General features: G+C 40.9%; 1 protein-coding gene across 2 annotated transcripts in view; it reads left to right on the top strand.

The window, feature by feature from the left end:
- The window catches only part of gtf3c2 (general transcription factor IIIC, polypeptide 2, beta), a 115,111-nt gene that overhangs the window by 62,513 nt on the left and 25,048 nt on the right, over positions 1–27,550 (top strand). The window contains exons 13-16 of one of the 2 annotated variants that reach the window (XM_063035855.1): positions 14,974–15,135; positions 15,743–15,830; positions 19,089–19,217; positions 21,391–21,594. In XM_063035855.1, coding sequence (XP_062891925.1) covers positions 14,974–15,135; positions 15,743–15,830; positions 19,089–19,217; positions 21,391–21,594 — 583 coding nt within the window. Of the gene's footprint in view, positions 1–14,973; positions 15,136–15,742; positions 15,831–19,088; positions 19,218–20,312; positions 20,370–21,390; positions 21,595–27,550 lie in introns of those variants that run through there. The other variant, XM_063035862.1, reaches the window with a different exon arrangement.

Genomic DNA, 27,550 nt, shown 5'->3' with positions numbered 1-27,550 from the left:
CAAATTCAATATCAACTAATTAATGAGCCAAAGATTCCTTCAGCTCGATATCAAGAACCCACATCAATTTTTTAATCTTAAAAATATATGTGCCTATCCATCTCCCAAGTGAGCTCATACAGAATAGGATCGTGTGCGAACCCACTATTCTCAGCTGACCTTGCTGACCCACATCCTATTAATTATTTTCCCAGCTGTTCCACATTGACCATTTAGATCTCTGTCTCCCCCTCAAGCTAACACTCTAAATGATACCTTTTGCCTGTTTTACAATAGACTTTTTCCAAGTGATCTCATCAATTCTGGCAGCTTTCCCTACCACTCCCCCTCTCCCCCAATTCTCCATTTTCTGCAGGGATCACTCCCTTTGTGATTCCTGTGCCCATTCGTTCCTTCCCACTAATCTCCCTCATGGCACTTATCCATGCAAGCAGTCTAAATGCTACACCTGCCCATTCACCACCTCCCTCACCTCCGTTCAGGGCTCCAAACAGTGAGGCAACACTTCATCTGTGAACCTGCTGGGGTTGTCTATTGCATCCAGTACTCCTGATGCAGCCTCCCCTGCGTTGGTGAGACTTGTCATAAATTGGGGATCATTCATCGAGCACCTCCGTTCCATCTGCAAAAAGCGGAACTTCCCAGTGGCCCTATGTTTTAATTTCAATTCCCACTCCCATTCTGACACGTCAGTCTGTGGCCTCCTCTTGCGCCACGATGAGGTCACCCTCAGAGTGGAGAAGCAACAACTTGTATTTCATCTGGGTGGACTCCAATCTCAGTTTCAATATCAAATTCTCTTTCCGGTTTATATGTCTTTCTGGTTTAAGTCCCTCCCCCCTTCTCTTCAAATCCCTACTCTGGCCTCTTACCTCTTCTCACCTGCCTGTCGCCTTCCCCTACGTCCCCTCTTCCTTCCTCTTTTCTTATGGTCAACCCTCCTCTCCTATCAGATTCCTTTATCTCCAGCCCTTTATCTTTTCCATGCACCTGCTGTCACCTATCCTTCTTCCCCTCGCCGAACCTTTTTATTCTGGCGTCTTGCCCCTTCCTTTCCAGTCCTGAAGAAGGGTCTTGGGTGGAAATGTCGACTACTAGTTCATTTCCATGGATGCTGCCTAATCTGCTGAGTATCTCCAGCATTTTACGTATGTTGCTTTGGACTTCCAGCATCTGTAGAATTTATAGTGTTTATCTTCCAGAAGAGATGAGGTCAGCATGGACCAGCGTGATCCTATTAAATGATGGGGCACGTTTGCTGAACCTGGAGGCCTAGTCTTGTTCTTATTTTCTTGTGATCTTCCAAGTATTTTGTTCACCCATAGCACAGTACACAGAGTCCCACATTTTCCTTTTCACTGCTTATGTGAATTTCTGCTACATATTCTGTCCAGCTGGCTACATGGCAACTTGTAGATCATTTATTTCAAATCATTCTTGATGCATTCTAAGTGAGACATTATCTTAGTCATTTTTTTTAACCTCTATCTGAACTCTTGAAATACTACTTTTTGTGTTCCTGTTTGGACCAGTTCATTGTAAATGGACGTTGAATTAACTTTTCTTGGGCTTCCCAGTGGAGTACAGGTATCGATTATTTTCGATGTTTCAATAACAAACTCTGCTATCCCCGTAGTCCATCCTTTCTGATGCAGGTTTCCACCGGATTAATACCATCCACAACCTGAAAAGGAGCTCGAATCACAGCTTGATGACCTGGGACTCAGGTTGGCTGGCGTTTACAGGATTCCCTGTGAATGCGGAGCAGTGTATATCAGCCAGATGGGACATACGGTGGAAACCCGCATCAAGGAGCACAGGAGATGTATCTATTTGGGTTATCCAGATAAATCGGCAGTAGCACAGCATTGCATTCTCAATGGTCATAGGACTGACTTCAGCACAAACTACTGTGCTACACCAATGGCTTTTGGGACCGCCTGGTAAAGGAGGCCATTGAAATAAAACTAGAGGAAAAGAATTTTAACAAAGACAAAGGTCTCGCTCTAAGTTAGAATTGGAATTCGATTGTAAAGAAGGTGGGAGAAAGGAAACCTGATTGGATGAGAACTAACATCAGGAGGAATGGACTTCAGGGGTATTAATAGCACCGGATTAGACATGCCCAAGCATTGTCCCTGATGAAGATGTCAGAGTTTGTCTTTGAGGCGTCGGTTATAATCAATACCTGTACCCAGTTGGAAGCTGGGAAAGCACTAAATCCTTTTTCGTATGTGGATGTTGTACTATGTTTGTAGGTTCAGCGGCAATAAAGGTTGGGAAATAATTGAAAGGAAATGCTCACTTTTCAAAACTCTTCCAAGACCATTTTGTACAAATTTACTATCCCTCTCACCCATTTTCCATACTACCTGCCTTGTTGCTTTGTATGAATTTCTGAATACATACACATGTCCATTGTACTCCTTATGCCTCTGTCTTATTGTCCAATACAACCAACTCTGCTGTGTCTCATTTGCCACTTGGGAATACATAGCCTTTCAATAATAAGGTGTTTTACACTTCCCAAACTGCTTTATAGCAGTGCACTACTCTTTGTGTTTAATAAAAGAAGTGCAACAGCCAATCTGCACAGAAGCAAGCTGCCATAAAGAGCAGGTTATAGTTTCTAAGTAAATACATAATGTTGATCAGGGTAAAAAGTGGCCAGGACACTCCCTCATTTTCTTTGAAGTTGTGTTACTTGTATATACACTTCTGTCCACCTCAGAAAAACCTTTGGTATTTCATAGACATTGTATCTTCCAGTTCATCAATTTTAATTAACACAAAGGAGTCGGTCTAGATTCTTCTGATGCCTTATTGAATCTCTTTGTTACCTCAACACTCAACTAGTCCCATGTTCTTGTGATTGCACCTTCTGTGACTTCAGCTCCTCAATAATTCTGTTGCCTGTATTCAAGTCTGGCCACCTGCTGTCTGTCTGGTAGCAACTCAATTGTCTCTTGATTTCACCATGATGTCATGATTTTTAACATTCACATCTTGGTTTTAAATCTTTTGTCTTTAAAGTACAGGACTTCCTTCAATTAAAGGTATGACAGGGGAGCTCAGTCCCATGTATTATAAGGCCTGCAACATGTGGGAACTCCAAGCAAATTTTCAAATTCTGCAATGCCATGTCTGCAGGAATTGCCATCATTCTGACCAGCTTGAATGCTGGGTTTCAGAGCTTGAGGATCAACTAGAGGTACTATTGAGGCTGAGAGTTATGCAAAGGACCAATTTTTTAGAACTGGTCCTGCTCCAGCTAAGGAATTGCAGAAAGAGTGAATGAGTAAACACCAGATCTAGGAAGGGAGGCAAGCAGATAGATGGGGAAGCCTTAGAGTGCTAGTCATTCCATGACTGTTTATTGGAAAATTTTGGGAATGGTGAATGTGGATGTTGCTCTGGAAATGTAGCCAGATCCAATGGCTAGCTCTGCTGCTCAATGGGTAGGAACCAGTGTCCGGGGCAATTGTAAATGGAATAGATGGGTGCTTTTGCAGTCTTGGTGGCAGATTCTGGATGGTGTGTTGCTTCCAAGGGTAAGGATGTCATTGAATGACTGTTTACCATTCCGTTTGTACCACCTTGCAATCAAAGGTTCCAGTTCACATTGGTATAAATAGAGCAAAAATTAGTGATGAGATTCTGCAACTTGCTTTTGTATCTGCTACTCAGCTTCCTAAATTCAGGATTATGAACTTGTAATCTCTCTATTACTTTCAGAGCCAAATGCTAACCAGTGCAGAATTAGGAGTAGGTCAACAGGTAAAATGAATGTGACTGAGGAAATGGTGCAAGCGGGATAAGTTATTTTTTTAGATTATTGAAAAAGTGGGACCTGTACAAGTAAAGCAGATTATACCTGGACATGATGGAGTCAATGTCCTTGGAAGAAGGAGGAGTAGTGTTACTAGGACTGTTGGGGAGGATTTAAATTAATTTTACAGGGGGAAAGGTATGTCAGGGAGTGAGTAACAGCCAAACATAGAAGGAAAGGCAAGGCTGCAGGCACATGGAAGGAATGTAATGCAAGTCTATTTTAGTATTTGGATACTGATAAATAAGGTTGCTGAACAAAGGGTGATGGTCGTTGTGTGGAAATATATTGTTGCTTCATGGAAACTTTGAAAGACTAATTACATGGCATTCCAGAGTCTTCAGGTGGGATAGGACGGAGGTGGGGATTGGAATGTAAAAGAGGTGGCATTGCAATATTAGTTAAGGCATCCATCACTGTAGTAAGGAGGGACAATATCCTAAATGTTCTACAGATAAGGCCACATGGTGAGACCTTGGAGGCAAAAACGAAGTCATCGGTTTGCTGCCACTGTCTCAAAGACCTCCAAGTAATTAGCTAGTGATAAAGAAACAGTTATGTAGGCAAATCAGAAAGAAGTGTTAAAATGAAGCCCTGCATTGGTCGGAGTCCACCATGTATGTTGCGTCCCAGCTGCCTAAATGATATGCAAGTCAGAGAGCAAGCTGTTGCCCAAGTAGCAGACTTACCCTCTCCACGCAGCTGATGGATTCAAACGAATGGCAGAGACTGATACTGATTGGCACCAGTGACATTTCAGGAGTTGCCACTCAACGTAGAACTCAATGGCCTTAAGGACGCCATTTCTGGAGTTTTCCTCAGGGTTTACTTCTGAAGCCTTCCCCATGAGTGGATATAGTTGCAGGGCAGCATAGGTTGAGATTAGAGTTTTCCTTTCCTAGATGAGCTGCCAAACATGACGGAAGAGCCCCATCTGCCTAAAGTGGCTGGTTTTAAGGTGCCAATGACCCGCTTTTGCCCCTTGTCAGTAGAAACAGTTCCACCAGCCTTAGTATCTAAGACACACATGAAGGAAAGGAGCTGAACTTGGTTGTCGGAAGCTATTTGAGTCACGCATCATATGGAGCATTTAATAGGTAGTGGGAGCTTATCCCACTGCCATCGCCAGCTATAACAACCATAAGGAACCACTGTTAAAATAATACTGCAATAATAGTATTGTATCTTAACGTCCCCAATATTAATTGGGATCACCTTAATGTAAAGATTGGAAGGGGTGGAATTTTTTAGAGTGCATCTAGGAGATCTTTTGAGATACTGGAGCAAGTTTCAGTGGGAGAACATTTTGGAAGTGATGACAGTAAATGTTAAGTTTTAAGAATATAAAGAAGGACAAGGATTGTTAAGTTAACTTCCCGAACTGGGTAAGTCTGGTTTTAATATAATAAAATAACTTGGAAGAAGTGGGTTCGGAGCAGCTACTTACAGTTTGGCCTACAGGCCATAAATTGGGGCGGGGGGGGGTGCAATCAAAAGAAAAATAGAGTTCTGGGACAACTGCTTCCCTAAGGATGAACGGTAAAGCCAGCAAATCTAAAAATTTCTGGATATCAAAGGTTAAAGTTTGTGGCAGGTTTGGAGATCTCAACGTTGGTGAGGCCTTACAGGACTCTTGTGTGTTTGTCTCTCTGTGTTTTGGGGTGGAGGGGAGTATGTGGGTTGGGGATTATTTTTAAAACAAATAGTTAAGGGAGGAAGAGGGGGTGTGAAATGGCTGACAGTCAAATTAATGAAAATTGAGGAAAATCCCAAAGCATGTTAAGGGCATGCGCGTAACGAGGATAAAGATAAACCCATTAGGGGCCAAAGTTCCAACTTGTGCATTTGAGGTTGTAAGTGAGATAGAAACATAGAAAATCTACAGCACAATACAGGCCCTTTGGCCCACTGAGTTGTGCCAAACATGTCCCTACCTTAGAAATTACTAGGCTTACCTATAGCCCTCTATTTTTCTAAGCTCCATGTACCTATCTAAAAGTCTCTTAAAAGACCCTATTGTATCCGCCTCCACCACCGTTGCCGGCAGCCCATTCCACGCACTCACCACTCTGCGTAAAAAAAAAACTTACCCCTGACATCTCCTCTGTACCTACTCTCAAGCACCTTAAACCTGTGTCTTCTTGTTGCAACCATTTCAGGCCTTGGAAAAGGCCTCTGACTATCCACATGATCAATGTCTCTCATCATCTTATACACCTCTATCAGGTCACCTCTCATCCTCCATCGCTCCAAGCAAAAAAGGCCGAATTCACTCAACCTATTCTCATAAGGTATGCTCCCCAATCCAGGCAACATCCTTGTAAATCTCCTTTGCACCCTTTCTATGGTTTCCACATCCTTCCTGTAGTAAGGCGACCAGAACTGCACACAGTACTCCAAGTGGGGTTTGACCAGGGTCCTATATAGCTACAACATTACCTCTCGGCTCCTGAATTCAATTCCACGATTGTTGAACGCCAATACACCGTATACCTTCTTAACCACAGAGTCAATCTACGCAGCTGCTTTGAGTGTCCTATGGACTCAGACCCCAAGATCCTTCTGATCCTCCAGACTGCTAAGAGTCTTACCATTAATACTATATTCTGCCATCATATCGTACGCTCTAGTATCAATTGTTTGGCAACAATAAAAATATAAAGTATTTGACCTACCAAAATGAATGACTTCACACTTATCTGGGTTGAACTCCATCTGCCACTTCTCAGCCCAGTTTTGCATCCTACCAATGTCCCGCTGTAACTTCTGACAGCCCTCCACACTATCCACAACACCTCCAACCTTTGTGTCATCAGCAAATTTACTAACTCATCCCTCTACTTCCTCATCCCGGTCATTTATAAAAATCACAAAGAGTAAGGGTCCCAGAACAGATCCCTGAGGCACTCCACTGGTGACCAACCTCCATGCAGAATATGACCCGTCTACAACCACTCTTTGCCTTTTGTGAGCAAGCCAGTTCTGGATCCACAAGGCAATGTCCCCTTGGATCCCATGCTGCCTTACTTTCTCAATAAGGCTTGCATGGGGTATCTTATCAAATGCCTTGCTAAAATCCATATACATTAAATCTACTGCTCTTCCTTCATCAATGCGTTTAGTCACATCCTCAAAAAATTCAATCAGGCTCGTAAGACATGACCTGCCCTTGACAAAGCCATGCTGACTACTCCTAATCATACCTCTCCAAATGTTCATAAATCCTGCCTCTCAGGATCTTCTCCAATAACTTACCAACCACTGAGGTAAGACTCACTGGTCTATAATTTCCTGGGCTATCTCTACTCCCTTTCTTGAATAAAGGAACAAAATCCACAACCCTCCAGTCCTCCGGAACCTCTCATGTCCCCATTGATGATGCAAAGATCATTGCCAGAGGCTCAGCAATCTCCTTCCTCGCCTCCCACAGTAGCCTAGGGTACATCTTTCTTTCTTTTTTCTTTATTAATCTTTTTATTGATTTAAAAGGAACATAAATGCAAACAAGAGGAAAATTATCTCAAATATATATATCAATAACAATGCAAACCGTGATTAAGATAGACATTATCAAAATCATACATATTATTAAGCTAGTATAAAATATATAATAAAAAAAAAGAAAACAGCAATTTTCTTATCGGTTCATGAAAAGGAAAGAAAAAACATTGAATTTTAAATGAAGAAAAAACCCTACTACATTATATATTGGAAAAAAAAGAAACAAAAAAGAAGGGACTGGACTGTCCATTTTGAGGATACGACCAAAAAGAAAGAAAGACTTTCTGATCAAATCTAAAACTTCGGGAAAAAAAATTGGAAGAGTAATAAATCAAATTAAATGAAAATATTGAATAAAAGGTCGCCAAATTTGCTCAAATTTAAAGGATGTATCAAATGTCCGACAACTTATTTTCTCTAAACTTAAACAGGACAATGGAGGAGAGCCAATAAAAGACCGTAGGTGGATTAGCAGGTACATCTTATCCAGTCCCGGCGACTTATCCAACTTGATGCTTTCTGAAAGCTCCAGCACATCCTCTTTCTTAATATCTACATGCTCAAGCTTTTCAGTCTGCTGCAAGTCATCACTACAGTCACCAAGATCTTTTCCATAGTGAATACTGAAGTAAAGTATTCATTAAGTACCTCTGCTATTTCCTCCGGTTCCATACATACTTTCCCACTGTCACACTTGATAGGTCCTATTCTTTCACGTCTTATCCTCTTGCTCTTCACATACTTGTAGAATGCCTTGTGGTTTTCCTTAATCTTGCCCGCCAAGGCCTTCTCATGGCCCCTTCTGGCTCTCCTGATTTTCTTCTTAAGCTCCTTCCTGTTAGCCTTATAATCTTCTAGATCTCTAACATTACCTAGCTCTCTCAACCTTTTGTAAGCTTTTCTTCTTGACTAGATTTATTACAGCCTTTGTACACCACGGTTCCTGTACCCTACCATAACTTCCCTGTCTCATTGGAACGTACCTATGCAGAACTCCACACAAATATCCCCTGAATATTTGCCACATTTCTTCCTTACTTTTCCTTGAGAACATCTGTTTCCAATTTAAGCCTTCAATTTCCTGCCTGATAGCCTCATAATTCCCTTTACTCCAATTAAATGCTTTTCTAACTTGTCTGTTCCTATCTCTCTCCAATGCTGTTGTAAAGGAGATAGAATTATGATCACTATCTCCAAAATGCTCTTCCACTGAAATCTAACACCTGACCAGGTTCATTTCCCAATACCAAATCAAGTACAGCCTCTCCTCTTGTAGGCTTATCTACATATTGTGTCAAGAAACCTTCCTGAACACACCTAACAAACTCCACCCCATCTAAACCCCTTGCTCTAGGGAGATGCCAATCGATATTTGGGAAATTAAAATCTCCCATCACAACAACTCTGTTATTATTACACCTTTCCACGATCTATATCCCTACCTGCTCCTCGATATCCTTGCTACTATTGGGCAGCCTATAAAAAAACAACCAGTAAAGTTATTGACGCCTTCCTGTTCCTAACCTTCACCCACAGAGACTCCGTAGACAATTCCTCCATGGTGTCCACCTTTTCTGCAGCCGTGACACTATCTCTGATCAACAGTGCCACGCCCCCACCTCTTTTTCCTCCCTCCCTGTCCTTTCTGAAACATCTAAAACCCAGCACTTGAAGTAACCATTCCTGTCTCTATAATGGCCATCACATCATATCTCCAAGTACTGATCCACACTCTAAGCTCATCTGCTTTGTTCACAACACTGCTTGCGTTAAAATAGACACATCTCAAGCCTTCGGTCTGAGCGCGTCCCTTCTCTATCACCTGCCTATCCTCTCTCTGGCACTGTCTACAAGCTTTCTCTATTTGTGAGCCAACAACCTCTTCCCCAGTCTCTTCAGTTCGGTTCCCACCCCCCAACAATTCTAGTTTAAACTCTCCCCAGTAGCCTTAACAAACCTTCCCGCCAGGATATTGGTCCCACTGGGATTCAAGTGCAACCCGTCCTTTTTGTACAGGTCACACCTGCTCCAAAAGAGGTCCCAATGATCCAGAAATCTGAATCCCTGCCCCCTGCTCCAATCCCTCAGCCACGCATTTATCCTCCACCCCATTCTATTCCTATTCTCACTGTCGCGTGGCACAGGCAGTAATCCCGTGATTACTACCTTTGTGGTCCTGCTTCTCAACTTCCTTCCTAACTCCCTGTAGTTTTCCTTTCAGGACCTCTTCCCTTTTAGTATAGTATAGTCATACTTTATTGATCCCGGGGGAAATTGGTTTTCATTATAGTTGCACCATAAATAATAATAGAATTATAAATAGTTAAATAGTAATATGTAAATTATGCCAGGAAATAAGTCCAGGACCAGCCTATTGGCTCAGGGTGTCTGACCCTCCTAGGGAGGAGTTGTAAAATTTGATGGCCACAGGCAGGAATGACTTCCTATGACACTCTGTGCTGCATCTCGGTGGAATGAGTCTCTGGCTGAATGTACTCCTGTGCCCACCCAGTACATTACGTAGTGGATGGGAAACATTGACCAAGATGGCATGCAACTTAGACAGCATCCTCTTTTCAGACACCACCGTGAGAGAGTCCAGTTCCATCCCCGCAACATCACTGGCCTTATGGATGAGTTTGTTGATTCTGTTGGTGTCTGCCACCCTCAGCCTGCTGCCCCAGCACACAACAGCAAACATGGTTTCTATCAGATACATGGATGGGAGGTGTATGGAGGGATATGGTCCGTGTGCAGGTCAGTGGGACTAGGCAAAAAATGGTTCGGCACAGCCAAGAAGGGCCAAAAGGCCTGTTTCTGTGCTGTAGTTTCTATGGTTTCTATGATAGCACTGGCCACCACAGACTCATAGAACATCCTCAGTATCGTCCGGCAGATGTTAAAGGACCTCAGTCTCCTCAGGACATAGAGACGGCTCTGACCCTTCTTGTAGACAGCCTTGGTGTTCTTTGATCAGTCCAGTTTATTGTCAGTTCGTATCCCCAGGTATTTGTAATCCTCCACCATGTCCACACTGACCCCCTGGATGGAAACAGGGGTCACTGGTACCTTAGCTCTCCTCAGGTCTACCACCAGCTCCTTAGTCTTTTTCACATTAAGCTGCAGGTAATTCTGCTCACACCATGTGACAAAGTTTCCTACCGTAGCCCTGTACTCGGCCTTATCTCCCTTGCTGATGCATCCAACTGTGGCAGAGTCATCAGAAAACTTCTGAAGATGACAAGACTCTGTGCAGTAGTGGAAGTCTGAGGTGTAAATGGTGAAGAGAAAGGGAGACAAGACAGTCCCCTGTGGAGCCCCAGTGCTGCTGATCACTCTGTCGGACACCAGTGTTGCAAGCACACGTCCTGTGGTCTGCCAGTCAGGTAATCAAGAATCCATGACACCAGGGAAGCATCCACCTGCTTCGCTGTCAGCTTCTCCCCCAGCAGAGCAGGACGGATGGTGTTGAACGCACTGGAGAAAAAACATGACCCTCACAATGCTCGCTGGCTTGTCCAGGTGGGCATAGACACAGTTCAGCAGGTAGACAATGGCATCCTCAACTCCTAGTCGGGCCTGGTAGGCGAACTGGAGGGGATCTAAGTGTGGCCTGACCATTGGCCGGAGCAGCTCCAGAACAAGTCTCTCCAGGGTCTTCATGATGTGGGAGGTCAATACCACCAGTCTGTAGTCATTGAGGCCGCTGGGGCGCGGCGTCTTCGGCACAGGTTTCGTACCTATGTCATTGCTACCAATATGTACCATGACCTCTGGCTGTTCTACCTCCCACTGAAGTGAATACTGTTTTATCTGTATTTAACGTGGAAATAATACTATTGGATAATTCAGGGAGGTGGACAGTGGAATTATAATCATGCATATTTAACCTCTACATGAACAAGTCCTTTGGCTCACCTGAAAAATAGGATATTAGCTACCTCAGCAAGTTTAAAGGTGGATAATTCCCTGCTGAGCTGAATTCCAGGTTGTTGTGGAAATCAAGGGAGGAGAAATTTTCAGATCTTCTCTGGCCACTTAAGAGGTACCAGATGAATGGAGCATAGTAGATGTCGTAACTTTGTTCAGGAACGGAAGTATGAATAAGCCAAGTACAGCTCTCAAGCTGGTGAGTTGAAGATCAGTGGTAGGGAGATTATTGGGAAAAAGTTATATAATCTGCACTTAGAAAGGCAAGAATAGTCATTATGGATCTTTAGAGGCACTACCCTGAATGCCTATTTCATTGAATTTTTTGAGAATATAAAATATGGTGGTGAGAATAATATTGCTTATTATGTCCATATTGACATCAGTACTGCTTATAATCAGGTCCCAAATGGGAGACTGGTTCTATGGATCCAGGGCTGTTTGGAAATTTAGATCCAAAATCGGCTTTATGATAGGAGGCAGAAGGTGGTTGAGGGTTGCTTCTCTGAAAAGCCCTTTCAGTGCTTTGCTTGAGGGTTTGGTGCTTGGAACCCATGCTGTTTTTTGTATACATTAATAACTTGGATGTGAATACAGAAGGCAATATTAGAGAACATGCAGACAACATGAGAACTGAGGGTAGTATTTGGCATCTGAACAATATAATTTTTTATTTATTTTATGTGAAGATACAGCACGGGAACAGAACCTTGTGGCCCATTGACCCAGTGCTGCCCAAATACACCCATGTGACTAATTAACCTACTGTCCCGCGCATGTCTTTGGAATGTGGGAGGCACCCAAAGAAAATCCACGTTGTCACAGGGAGAACATACAGACAGTGGTGGGAAATGAACAGTGGTTGCTGGCACTTAAAGCATTATGGTAACCACTGCGTTACTGTCCCATCCCAGTTACTTAGTAACATTGGCTGAGAAATTCCTTGGTCTTAATGATGTTGAGTACAAGGTTGTTGTTGCGAGCCTACTCAACCAGCCAATCTGTCTCACTCCTACAGTATATGCCTCATGGTCACCGTATACAATAGATAACTCCTGATATCTATACTAATTGTACATGCATATAAATCTATAACATAAATTTATGGTAATTTCTTCCAACTTCAGCAATTTCCATATTTTAAGTAGAATTTAAATCCTTAATGCCCCAATTTTAAACTTGAGCTAAACTGAATTATTTGTCTTGCAAATTAGTTTCATTGAAGTTTCTTGACTTTTGCATTGTTAGTATTTGAATGAAAGTTTAAGGTAATATAAAGTGTCACACAGCATCTTAGCATTGTTAAAATATTAAACTGTTAATGCTTCACACCAGTACTCCTGAATATCTATTTTTGAGTAGTTATGGAATATATTTCTGCCGGCTTTAATATGGTGCAAAGTACCATATTTAAGAGATCATTCATTTCTCAACAGTTTGTGAAATTAATTTTTCTGTCTTTCAGTATTAAATTTGCAACTAGGTAGCTGTTATCTTTGAACTAGAAAAGTACCTTTCGAATGTTTTGCTTGTATGTCAGAAATTAGTTCTTCTTGTTAAAGAAATTTGGGACCAGTTGATTCTTAAATTACTGGTTTCATAAGATATAATACGTTGAAGCTGGCAATAAATAGAACAAGTTAAGGATTTATTATCACATTCATTATCTTCATTGCTCACATAGACTAACTTGTACTGTTAATAGCAGCTTCCATAGCTAACCCTATGTCATTCAATCTATATTAAATTATCTACTGTTTCCATGGACAAAGTAGGGTTCATTTAGAAATGTTCAGTCCTTGCACCTTCATTGTTATGTAGCAGAATTGTTGTGAAATACCAACTTTGATGAAGAAAAATGCAGCTTGGTATTAGGTTATGTAGGTCAGATTAAGTAAACGATGCATTTACTTCCTTTGTTCAAAAAAAAAGAGAAAAATTGCTAATAATCAGGTATTAAAATTTTATAGCAATATTTTGAAACTTAGTAAAAGTAGGATTTAGTGAAAGGGCTGAAAATTTTTACTTTTTTTAAGTTTTTATTTGGAACATACCTTGCCTCCAGCAATGATCAAGAAACACTGTTCAAATCAAAGAATGGAAGAGATGTCACCAAGAAAATACAAAAGCTGTTCGTTAATAAGTCCTGGGTGGAAAACTGTCAGTCAACTTGACAGGGTGGTAGGGGTGATGTTTATGTACCCTATAGTTGAGCAATTAATTCTTTGTTTCCACCGAGGAATTGGTGCCCACGTGCCTCTTTTTCCAGCACTCACATTCATCCAAATATACATTTTATTTTAGACTTGTTCAAACCAAAGCATTTAATAACAATTTCAACATTTATGATAGAATTTTGTATGGTGTTTGTCTCCACATTTCTCAAGTGATACTGTATGAATGAGCTTAAATTATTTAAATGTGTTGGTGTGGAACTCAAACTATATATTCAGAAAGATCTGCCTTTTCTATTTTTATAATGCTCACATTTGTATTTCAAGACTACATTTCAGTAGTGTCTTAGAATAGATTGAATAGAAATACTGTCTTAAGCAGAAAGTATATATAGTGGATTGCAGTTAATTGTGCCAAGGGTTAATCAGAATAGCCATTTATTTGGGACAACTCTAAAAGAATGAAAACTAATTTTTTTTAAAAAAAGCCACAATTCCCTTTGTTTATTAGGGACACTTCCAAAGTTTCTACTTGGCATCAGTTGTGTGCACTTCTTTAAAAGCCACACACTACACTGTGCTTAGAGTGAACAGTTTTTAAGTAATGTCAGTTGAGTGTGTGTGTTATCAAAAAGCAGTGAATTTTCTCACTCGTAGTTGGTAGAAAAATAGGCAGTAAGACAATTTGGAGCAATTTTGCTCACTGCAGTTTCAAGCATTCAGGCTTGGAGATGCTAAAGCCAGCAGGAGTGAAAGTGAAACAATTTCACTACTGCAAGTTAGGTGAAGAATTTGAAGGTATCAGTGATCATCTTGAATGTTACAATGAAAATGGAGATTTGGAGGATGCAACCATCGAAAGCTTTGTATGCAGGCAGTACATTAAGTGCACTAGGTGTCTGCATTGATTTTGTTCATTTACAATCAATCAAAAGAACATGGCAGTGTACACTGGATGAATTCCTCTGACAGTAAATTACTAGGAACTACACTTTAACAATACTACAGTACTGTAAGTGTTATAATTTGTTCTGTATTTCACTTAAGTACGTAATTTGTTACTCAGTTAAATGTTAGCTTGGCTTTTTTATGTTTTTAACTATTTCCATGAACCTTTGCCTAATTGGGGCAGCTGCTTAATTGGCCAAAATGTTCTGGTCCCTAGGTGAGCCAATTAACTGGAATCTACTGTATATGAAGTCACTGAATCTTACTTTATAAATGATTCTGCAGGAACTGAATGAGGTATTATGAGGAATATTTAAGAATATAAATTCAGAATCAAAAGGTATTTTTCTTGCATGTCAAAATGGGATTGAATGCAGTCAATATCAACAGTAAATTCACAGAGCATTATCTATTGCAGCAGTATTTATGCTGAATGAAAATAAGGGGATAAGTTTAACAGTAGGTTTTGCTTTTTGTTAAAGTGTCATTTATGTGACATTAATGTCACATAATTGTCATTAATGTGTAACTTGTATTTTTATCCATGTTAGTTAATTTTCATTTATCTTCTCTCAAATTGTCTACAAAAAGCAATTTTCTAGTGACAGCTAGCCCTGACAGGAAAATCAAGTTTTGGGATCTCAGGAGAACATACCAACCTGTCAATGATATCAAGCGATACTTAAACACTGAAGTTGCTTGGTTATTGCCCTGGTGCGGAGTTATGGTGGCGCAAGAAAATTGCTATGCAGCGTAAGTTTTAATTCTGGTGACAAATCGAATCATGTAATTAAAGTGCAAATTAACACCCTCATATGTTACTAGTGAATTATACTTCTAAACTTTAGAGTAATGTTGAAAAAGATAGGAATACACAATAAGACAGGCAGTATCTGCGGTAAGCAAAACTGAATTAATTCTTCATGTCACAGCTCCATTACCAGTTGTAGTTTTCTCCTTACTTTCACTACCCTAATATACTCATTTTGGTCCATTGAGATCCACCTTCATTCTTCTTCTAAGTTACCTGCCCTGATTATTAAATATAAAAGACTGGGGGTCCATCTAATGTTAAGCATGCTATTGGACCTTTTCCTTGCTATTTTATTATTTCAGGAGTAGCATTAAAATCAAGTATTTAATTTTTTGTTTTTCTGAACACTTACAGAACCAAGCTTGTGAACACAAAGAGATGATAGATTTTGTTTTGAGGTGTACTATTCTTGGGAAGTAGTAATTATGGTTAGACCCTGTAAGGAGATAAATGTTGAGAATAATGGGCCAATTTATTTGTTTACACCACAAATGATGATAGTTAAGGAAACATCCATGCTGGATCAATGACATGTTTTTCTTGTAGGTTTGGCCTCAGTGGAATTCACTATTTGGATGCTGGTTTTCTAGGATTTAAGCCTTATTTTGCTGCTCCAAGAGCAGGAACTGTGTGGGTAGGTTTGTTTTTCCTTTGATGCTATTTAAAAATTACATTGACTGCTTTGCTATAGAAATATATTTCCTTATACCAGCAGGGAGAATGCCATCATTTTGCAATCTAATGAAGCATTTCCGTAGTGGTTCAAGCAATTTAGACTAACTTGATACTGAGGACTTTTTCTGAAAGACATAATTTGTTAATTATACTCACAGTTGTAACGTGGTAACATCAGTTGCTCATTTACAGAGTTTAAAATGCCTGTGGGCTTTTAACCAAAAAATACCCACTTCCTCTTCCTAATTTTATCATCTTATTGGTTCACCTACTGCTATTCCATTCAAGATGACAAGATTTTCACAAGTTGCTTAGATACAAGTTGCCCAAAAAAAGAACTTAAGGATCTAGGACATGTATCACAATATTCCAACCTAATCATAACATGATTCAGGTTGCTGATGTCGTAAATAGGGGTATAAGCCTGCATTTTTTTAATTGGAACATTGTCGTCTTGTTCATTATTATAATATTGGACAAGTGATCAATTTTTGCAATGCACGCCCTTTATTACAAAAAATGCTGATCATAAATTTGCTTATAGCAATTTCTGTTATTTTAATAAGAATAAAAGCAGAAGGATTATTTCTTCAATTATTTTCAGTGTATGATGTACAGATGGGGACAGAATGTAAGGCTGGTACCATGAAAACAAGTTAAATTTATTGTCATTTAACTATATACAAGTATATAGCATATATAACCATATAACTGTAATACCCTGGTTCACATCTTTACTGTCATGCTGTAGGTATTTCATATAACTGCTCTGTAAGAGCAGTCTGTTCTGCTTTCAGCCTGTTTGGGTTATTGTTGAAGATAAGGGATGATGTAGAATGTGTGCCATCCAATTAGTGGGAGGTTTTCTTGGTGAGGGGCAATAAGGTTGTTCTTGGGTTTTTGTTCGGGGGGAGATGAAGAGGGAAGATGCTGGGGAGAACTGGTTGTAGCATACGATCCAGTGGGAGACCTGTTTGAGATGGATTGCAGACGATGTTCGGAAGGTGGTGTGGGCTTTCACACAGACCGAGAGCTCAGCGCGTGAATGACATAGAAGTTCAAGATGAGCTCCAACATGTGCACATTTGACTTTTTAATTAGAATGGGCTCTTTTCTTTTTGTTTTCTTTATGAACCCTTAAGTTAAGATTCATAAATATAATTCCTTTAATCTTTTGCAGTGTGCTGTGTTATTTCATGGCAGTAATTTGTAACAAGGTAGCAAATTACACAGCATGCACACAAACCGAGGGTTGGGATGGGAGAGCCGTCTCAACCTCATAGGTTTGACGGGACCACAGAGTGTTTTCCCTAGACCAGTGGGTTTCATATCGTATATGGAAATGAGACATTTCTCTGAACCAGGGTGCAAAGCACACTAGTACACATAACTTATGAAGGCAAGTATAAAATCTACAGATGAATATGCATAAATAACAAACTAAAGTGCATAAATTACCACAAGAGCCTACAGAGTTGTGGGCACAGCTCAGCACATGAAAACCAGCCTCCTCTCATGAACTCAGCATAATCAAAAACCCCATGCATGCTGTACAGTCTGTCATCTTCTCTCCTATCATCAGAAAGTTACAAAAACTTTAAAGCGAGGGCCGCCAGGCTCAAGGGCAACCAGTATGACGAGATGTTTTGAACTCACAATCTACCTCATCATGGACTTTCACCTTGTCTGCCTGTGCTACACTTTCTCTTGCGTTCTGTTATTGTTTTCCCTTGCACTACCTCTGTTGTAATAAAATGATAGCATCCAAAACAAGATTTTCAATGTACCTTGGTACATGTGACAATTAAAAATCAATCTATAGTACTACAGGGTGTTAGCGAGGCCGCACCTGGAAAACTGCACAGTTTTGCTCCCTGACCTAGGAAAGGATATGATCATATTAGTGGCAGTTCAAAGGAAATTCACAAGGCCTGTTGCTGGGATGAGTGTTGTCTGATCTGAAAAATTAAACATTTTGGACCTGTATTTTTTTTTTGGAGCCTGAGTGAATGATAAATGACCTTATTGAGAGAAACAAGACCATAAATGATCATGATAGAACACATTTTTGAGATGCTTTCACTTGTGGGGAAAGTCCTAATTGAAGTTTCAAGATCATTTAGAACTCAGATAGGTAGAGATTTCTTTTCAAAGATGGCAGTGAGTCTTTGGAATTCTACACCCCAGATAGTTGTGAAAGATCGATACAGTGGTTTCAGTTAATTGTGACACAGCGGGACCAATATGTTTTGGCTCAATTAAGTGGCTGTCCCAATTAGCAGAAGTTTCATGGAAATAGTAAAAAGGTATATAAAAAAGACCAACTACTGTTTAACTAAGAAACAAATTGTATATTTAAATGAAATGCACAACAAATTAGAACACTGTCAATACTACTACAGTACTATAAAACTGCATATTACTTCCTAATAATTATGAATGGAGGAATTCAGTGTGCTCTGACACATTCTTTTGTTTAACAAAATAATCGCAGACATCTCGTGCAGCCTTCGTACAATCTGTCAATGATTGCGTCCTCCAAATCTTCCTTTTCATTATAAATTTCAAGATGATTGTCAATACCTTCAGATTCTTCGTAGTGCTTAACTTGTTGAAACAGTGATTATCATTTTATTTTCACTCTCAGCCATTCCTGGCACCTCCAAGCCTGAGTGCTTGAAAGCACTGAGCAATACGGTTCTGATTGTCTTACTGCTTATATCTTGCCAACTATCAGTGACAGAAATAACTGATTGTTGAGCACAGGCACACACAACTAACGCTATTTAAAAACTTTGTAGAGTCTAATGGCTACAAGTGCACTTGTCTGGCACTAGTTAAAAACTGTTCAGCAGCAGTTTTCTGCCCCAATTAAGTGGCATAGTGTTCCAAATGAGCAAAGAGAATCCCATCTATTTTCTCAGTTAGGTTTTGTTCTTTAAGAATTGACCCAAATAATTGGCTGGCCCAATTAACTGGGATCCACTGTGTTTTAAAAATCAGGGAATCGAAAGTGATAGGAAACCAGCACAGAGGAGTTGAGGCTTGGGTTTCATCAGGACCGTGTTCATATTGAATGGAAGAGCAGGCTTTAAGGGGTCAAGTAGCCTACTCTTGCTTCTATTTTCTGTTATTTGCTTAACTTCCCCCACCTCCTCCCTTAATTTGAGTTATATTTGTCTGTTTCCTTACTAGTTGTCTTGTATCTGGCTTATAGAGTATTTCTGGGTCTGATTGGCTAAATACCTGTGTGTCAGGAGACAATACAGGAGAAGTGATAGCTGTGATCCTTCCAGACTGTATGAACAATACCATGAATATCAAGCGACCTAATGAGCGTCGATTTGTGAGTATGCTGCGAGGTGTTGACATGAAAAACAGTCAGTTTGGTAAAATGTATGAACATGCCAAGTATATATTTAAAGTTATGTAGTACTCATGAAAATACCAATGCATTAAAGTAGAAATTATCAAGCAGTTGTATTTAATCAAAATCTGTAGGATATTTGACTTTATTTGTGTGGTAAGCGTAATGACTTTGGTTTTGTATTGCAATCATTCTGGTCAGTAGAACAGGGGAATGTTCGAAGTAAATTTATTTTCAAAGTACATATATGTCACCATCTGCAACTCTGAGATTCATTTTTGTGTGGGCATCCACAGTAAATACATGAAACACAATAGAATCAATGAAAGACCACCCCCAACAGGGTGGACAACAATCATTGTGCAAAAGATTGCAAACTGCAAATACAAAAAGAAATAATAATAATGATAATAAATAAGCAATAAATAAGACCGTAAGATATAGGAGCAGAAGTAGGCCATTCGACCCGTTGAGTCTGCTCCGCCATTCAATCATGGCTGATCCAATTCTTCCAGTCCTCCCCACTCCCCTGCCTTCTCCCCATACCCTTTGATGGAATGAAGTCCTTGTGAGTCCATAGGTTGTGGGAACAGTTCAGTGATGGCGTGAGTGAAGTTATACCCTCTAGTTCAAGAGCCAGTTAGTTCTGTTCATATTTTTAAGTTGCTGATATAGAAATTTTGCTTGGTGGAGGTTTCCAAATAATATTTAATCATCAAATATACACTTATTTAATGTGATTTCACATCTGTTGCGTACTCCCCCCCCCCAAAAAAAAAAGAATTCATTTTAGAGCTATTTAAGGTTGGGCTGTATCATCATAATCTCCAGAGCAAGTTGTTATACCGTAAATTTTCAGTTGGCCAGTCTAAATTGTCAGAAAATGTCATTGAAAAAGTCTGAGAAATATGGTCATTCGGCATTACCCTGAAATTTACACTATTCAGTCAGCAAGCATCAAAAAAGTTCTGCAAATTTCTTATGGTATATTAGAAATAGAAGTTCTTTGGACTAAATTAACATAAATCAATGTAAAATTATTTTATAATGTGTCGGAATTTTAAATTTCATTAGGTCCATCAGTCCTTGTGATTTTCACAAACGAATAATTTCTACGTGTATGAGACCATAGTATACGGAATACTTTACTAGGACCAGTGTGTAAGTTATATTGTGCAAATATTAACAGATAAGAAATGCAAAAAAGAAAAACAAGTTAAATATTCATTTTTTTTCTTGCATTTTATATAGCCTTAAAATTTAAATTATATTTTGAGATATGCTTCTTTGTTTTCTAAGGGCAATTGTGTTTTACACTTAGATCCTTGATATTGATCCTTAATTCCAGGATTGAATGATTTGTCATATGAAGAGAGTCTGATAGATCTGGGCCTGTATTCACTAAAATTCAGAAGAATAAAGGGTGACCTCATTGAAACCTATCAAATGGTGAATGGCCTTGTTAGATTGGACGTGGGGAGTATATTTCCTATTGTGGGAGAGTCTAAGACCACTGGACACAGCCTCAGAATAGAACGGAGATGAGGAATTTCTTCAACCAGAGAGTGGTGAATCCGTGGAATACTTTGCCACAGGCAGATGTGGAGGCCAAGTCTTTATGTATATTTAAGGTAGAGGTTGATAGATTCTTGATTGGTCAGGGTATGGAGGGTTGCAGAGAGAAGGCAGGAGACTGGGGCTAAGAGGAAAGTTGGATCAACAATGATAAAAAGCAGATGTGATGGGCCAAATGGCTTAATTCTGCTCCGGTGTCTTATGGTCTTGTATGTGAATGTTAGTTGGGCAGTAAAATACGATTGTCCATACAAGTGCTTTCTAGTAAGTAAGGATAATTTTGAAATAGTGCTATATTTAATATGCACAGGTAACAATGATCCCAAGTTTCCTACTTGTCCTCACTGGTACATGCTCTAAGTGAAGACCTGTGAGGAATTATTTTAAGATTATAAATAGTTTTACAAAGACCTCTTACAGCCAACAGTAGGAAAAAAGACACCATCCATTCACTCAGGATTGGATTTGGAAATTAAAGATACTCCAAATTCATATGCAATTTTAAAAACATACTTAAGAACACTCTTGATTCCTTATTTTGCTGTACTCTTGCTTAATGACCATTATCTTTGTGCAGCCTATTTATAAAGCTGACCTTGTTGATCACAATGCTGTCAGCAGCATTTCAACTGGAAGTTCAAATCAAGAAGAGAAGGAGACCAAAATCCATAAAAAATCTTCCACGAAGGAGAAAGATCTAAATTCAAGCTGTGTCGCTGAACCAAAGACTTATAGTGAGGCAGTGAAGAAATATTACCTAATGTTTGATGACACTGACCTGGTGAGTGAAAGGATTTGAACCTTGTTTATTTTGTGCTACTCTTGATCTTATGCAATGTTACGGTTAGGTCTGGCCAAATATAAACTCTAATGTATAAACACACAGAGCAACACACACACACACACACAATGCTAGAGGAACTCAGCAGGCCAGGCAGCATCTATGGAGAGGTATGAAACAGTCAGTATTCCAAATGAAGGGTCTCAGATCAAAATGTCAATTGTTTGTTCCTCTCCATAGATACTACCTGACCTGCTGAGTTCCTCCAACATTTAGTGTGTGTTGCTCTAAACTCTGAAGTGTTTGGATGTGTTTTCATCCCCTCTCCGTCCCACATACTTGCACCCTATGAATATCTCTCTGCCAATAGTTTCTCCATCACCTATTCTGCCCACCACCTCCTATCCCAATTTAAGTCTCAATAGATCAACTCTCTCCTCCCCATATATCTCCATCCATTCCCAATATGCCACCTAATGTTCTTGTAGAATGGACTTTGCATAGGTAAGGGTAAGGTTCCTATCTAGCAGAGTATGGTGGACTAAATTCTTCCACGACTGGCCCCATCCATTGCTATTTTAATGCATGTTGAGTGCATTGCAATTTCTAGAACTTTATCTCAGCGGTGGAGTTAAAGCCACATCTCTAATTATCAAAAGGGGGAGAAAATATGAAGCAAAGAGTGAATGACACACATGAGATGAAGTGAATGAAATACAAAATAGGTAATAAAAAAAATGAGAATTTATCAATAGTTAATATTGAAATTGAGTGGTTACTAAGGACAGCTATGACCAACTAGAGACCAAGCAAGTAACCTGACCCATAACGGTAGAGGCAAGAGTGAAGAAATTAGACAGCTAACATGTACTCGATAAGGAGTACAAGGAAGAGCATGTTCCCAATCTTCCCATAGAAGTGGGTGTAAAACAGATAAAAATATGAGATGGATATTGTTCAGTAAGTATTAGAAGGCCTGTATTAGTAGACTTAATGTAAATAGGTCACCTAATCTAATTGGGATGCATCCTAGGATGCTGTGGGAGGTGTGGCTGGTAATTGTAGAACAGCTTGCCTTCATTTTCTTGTTCTCCCTAGGTACATGGTAGGTTCCAGAAGACACCCTTGGCACCCTTGTTCAACATGAGTATAAGAGCATGGTTAACGACCACAAATGTTGAACTCTGGGGATGAGGAAACATTTAGAAACAATAACTGAAAAAAATTATATGCAATTAATAAAGGACAACAAACAAGCATTTATTAAAAGTAAATTTTGTGGGACAACCCAGATTTTCTTTTTGATGAAGTTGCAGAAGATTATGCATTAAGTGTAAGTGTGTAGATTTTCAGAAGTAACTTAATAAATTTTAAAGATGTTAAAGGTTGGTTCATAAAATTGAGGTCTGTTGGCAGCATGGATTAACGAAAGATTTCTCTCAAAAACAGCAGGATATAATATGGTAAATTACTGTTTTATGTATTAGTGAATAGCTGGCCAGTGGTGTAGTGACATTCACACTTCCCATCCGTGCTGGGTTGAGCGTCAAGTTAGCAACTTGGCCTCATAAAAAAAAAAGCAGACAAAAATCCCAAAGAAACAGCAAGGTTGCCACCCAATGCGCCACAGGGCGAGGAAAGGAACAACAACATTCGAAAATGGTAGACAAAAGTATTCCACAGGAATTGATATTAGGATCATAGCCTTTTGTGTTACATGTAAATGATTTGGATGTGAGTATATTTTTTTCAGGCAGTATGAAACTTGGGGCTGTTGTGATCAATAAGTAGGGGTGTTAAAGATTACAAGAGGATATAGATGGGCTAAAAGGATTGGCAAGTGGCAGGTGAAATTTATGCAAAACAGTGTTAGGTGTTAAGTTTTGGCATAAACAACACTACTAAATGGCACTGTTCTGTAGCTCATGCAGAAACCAAAGGGCCTCTGTGTACCTATGCATAAACCTTCGAAAGTGGCAGTATGTGCTTCATAAATAAGGCACAGAATTTTAAAGCAGAATCACTGAAGTATTATGTCTTTTTTGACCAAAGTGCGGTAGGAACGTTGTGAAGGTCCCAGAGAGATTACAAAAGAGATTACTAGAATATTTCCAGAAACTAGGGACTTTAGCTATAAAGTTAGATGAGAAGTTGACTGGTCCTCTTGGAGAATGCAGCATTATGAAGGGGTTTGAGAGAGCTTTGCAAGATCATGACAAGTTTAGGTAGAATAACTAGAAGCTGTTGCTAGATGGTTTGCTGAACAAGGAGCAATGAATAAAAAGCACTGTGGGGCTATAAGAGAAACGAGTGTGAAAACAGATATGATCTCCTCTCGACATTCTATTCTCCAAGAGAAACGGTCTCAACTTCATCCGTCCAACTTTATGGCCAAAATTCCTTATCCCTGGAAATATTCTAGTATATCACTTAATAGACTTGCTCACTGAATGTCCAGCCTTGTGCAGCACCAGTATAGAGGAAATATAGTGACAGAGGTATATAAAGAGGACTTCAAGAAAGTACAATAAGGGAGAAAATGAACAATGGGAATTACGTTAATTAAATTTGGATTGGTCTGTATCACTTTTACACTATGTTTGCTTTTAATGAGGCTGTTCTTTCAAGATATTGATTTGCATTTTAACCTTCACTATCTTCAAGCATCTATGTGTAACTCTTGCTTCGGCTAGCAGCTTAATATAGGGGGTGATAGCCCCTGGCCCGGCCAAACGTAAAAAATTTTGTTTCGGTGGATGCTGCGCAATGTGTCCCTGTTACAAATCAGTACCCCGAAATAACGAACAGTACACAATATGCAATTAAACGATTAAGCTTTATAATTCTTACTTTAACTATAGGGTTACTAAAGAAAACAAAAAAAAAAGAAAAAGGGCCCGATCTTATTCAACAGTCTGTTGCGCAAAGTTGGAGCTCACTGATAAGCCGGTCATCCACCATCGACCTCCTCCGATCGTCACTGCCCTTCGGATCCTCGCTCTAAGTCCATCCCATCCGGCAATCTACCAACTCTCTCCATTTGTGTCTTCTCTCCTCATCTCTCCCCAGCAAAAGACCACGAAAATTTCTCTTCCAGACTCACAAGAAAGAACAACAGCATTCCAAACCCTGTTATCTCTGGTCATAATCTCTTGCTGCTATAGAGAAACCTAGCATGTTACACTCTTTCCCCCCCACCAAATTTAGTCATGTCCTCATGACGTTGAGATAATTTGCCATCCCTTCCTACAAAACACAAAGCCCAATCCAGGTGTAAAAGGCAGTGACATATCTCCCCAACACAGTAGGGGTCACACTCTGTTCCCCTGGTGCTATGTAGGCCAACCTATCTGGTGGTCTCCTAATTCTCTGAGACCTCCGCACCCCCTCACCTAACTCTTCAGCTTCTGATACTGCTGGGGATACTTCTGGTCTACCTGGCAAGGCCTCCCCCAACCTATCCCTCGTGCCCACCTGCAACTCGGAGCCCTCTGTCCCATAATTAAACCCCGCTTCCTCCCCTGCAGAGTCCCACTGCATCCCAGGCTGCCCACAGATAGCACCCCCCCCTCCCCCGACTTCACCTGCCTCAATGGGAGAAGGGCCGGGAGTCTCTTCCTCAATCAATGGAGAGTTAGCAAAAGGCAGCATATACCACACATCCAGGTCCTCACCCTCTGAATCAGTATCCCTCTCGGGTGGGGGCCAGCCTAACCTCGCATGTTGGGGGCCCAGTAGTCACCACATGTTTCCACAGAGTCCTCTTACTAGGTGTAGGCTCCAAGTCGGCTCTGGGTTTACCTTTTGTCCCAGGGGCAATCGAGTGGTTCTGATGAAGAATCTTGACAGGCCCATTTCCATCCTCTGGTTTCATCCGGAAAACTGGAAGCTTGGGCATCTGACTCGGCGTAGCCGCCCAGCGGTCAGCCAACTTATGCTTTCCAGGTAACCCCAAATTTCTTATGAGGACTCTGTCTCCCAGCTTGAGTTGGGAGAACCTCCCCTTTTGATCATACCTCTTCTTATTCCCTTGATTCTGCTTGGCACCCGCAACCCCGGCTAATTCAAAAGCCCTTTTCAGCTCTCTTCTCATGTCAGACCCATACTTCAGATAAGTCTTCGATGGTAAGTCACCCTTGTCAGTCCCAAGGCAAAGTTCAATGGGTAACCTTGCCTCGTGCCCAAACATCAGATAATATGGCAAGTACCAGTAGCTTCATTTCGTACCAATATGTTGACTCCACCTGCTCTTGCTGATCTCCAGGGTCCCAAGCATGTCTAGCAAGGTCCAATTAAAGCTCTCTGGCTGGGGATCACCTTGCGGGTAATAGGGTGTGGTCCTCGACTCCAAGCATGCCCAGTATCTCATGGATGAGTCTGCTCTTGAAACCCCATCCCTGATCACTATGTATTCGCCTGGGAAGGCCATAATAAATGAAATACTTCTCCTATAACACTTTTGCCACCGTAGACACCCTCTGGTCCTTGGTAGGAAAAGCCTGAGCATATCTGGTGTAGTGGTCCATGATGACTAAGACATTTGCCGTGTTGCTGGCATCGGGTTCTATTGACAGGAAATACACACACACACCAGGTCCAGAGGTTCCGCATTCTGCAGGTGGGACAAGGGAGCTGCCCGCGTAGGCAGTATCTTCCGCCGTATGCATTGAATATAGATTTGCAGTATTCTTTGACCTCCGACTTCATTCAGGGCCAGTAAAATCGGTCTCTGAGCAATCCATAAGTCTTTTCCACCCCCAAATGTCCCTTTCTTCCCCAAGGGAAGTAAACGCATAGAAGCTGATTCAAAGGGTGACTCACTTTCGCGTAACCTTTCACAGACCTCCGATAGTAACCACAGAACCCGAGGAACGAGCGCAGAGCGCTCACAGTCTGGGGTCTTGGCCAAATGGTAACCGCCTCGATCTTAGCTGGGTCTGTAGCTACCCCAATCCGTGAGACTATGTGCCCAACATAGCTAACAGACATTTGGCAGAACTGGCACTTCAGCTTTCAGGCAGCCCAGCACCTTCAGCAGCCTCGCTTCATGTTCTTCCAAGGTGGATCCAAATACTGTGAGGTCATCCAGATATACCAATACCTCAGGCAAGTTCATATTCCCCACCCTCTTCTCCATGACCCACTGGAAGGTTGCAGGAGCTCCTGAGATGCCCTGGGCCCTTTCACACTGGAAAAATCCCAGGGGACATATAAATGTTGTTTTCTCTTTGTCAGCCTCACTGATGGGGATCTGGTAATATCCACCCCTCAAGTCCAGCACACTGAACCACTTCGCACCACTCAGACAGGCCAGCATGTCTTCAATCCTTGGGACAGTATACTGGTCAGGGATGGTGTGCCTGTTCAGAGTCCTATAGTCCACACACATCCGTACCTTCCCATTCTTCTTTTGGGCCACTACTATTGGAGACGCATAGGGGCTTCGGGACTCTGTGATGACCCCAGCTTCCTTCAACTTTCACAAATGCTGCCGAACTTCCTCCACCTCTGCAGGGGCCAGTCGCCACGACCTTTCTCTGAACAGGGTACCCTCAGTCACCTGGATAGTGTGACGCATGCTCTTGGAACAACCCACATCAAACTCATCAGTGGAAAAGACACCTTCCAGCTTCAACATCTTCTCTACCAATTTCTTCTTCCAACCCACAGGAACCAGGGAGTCCCTGAAGTTGAATGACTCAGCGGTCAACTTTCCCCCCCGCTTTTTCCAGTAGTTTCTCCTTGGCGTGTCTCACAGGGACACTAGACATTACCGTCACTGGAACAAATGCACCAGGGGCATCCCCCGCTAGAAGGTGACCTTCCTCTTCGTAGTGTTCCTGACAATCACTGCCATCCTGCTTGCCTGTACAACCGAGGGCTTCTGTAATTCGAGCCTTACCAGTACCCCAGCAGGAAATTCCGACTCCTCCTTGTGGTCTCAGGCACTCCGGGA

The sequence above is a fragment of the Mobula hypostoma genome, chromosome 2, assembly GCF_963921235.1.
Source record: "Mobula hypostoma chromosome 2, sMobHyp1.1, whole genome shotgun sequence".
Lineage (NCBI taxonomy): Eukaryota > Metazoa > Chordata > Chondrichthyes > Myliobatiformes > Myliobatidae > Mobula > Mobula hypostoma.
This window is presented reverse-complemented; position numbering and strand designations above follow the sequence as displayed.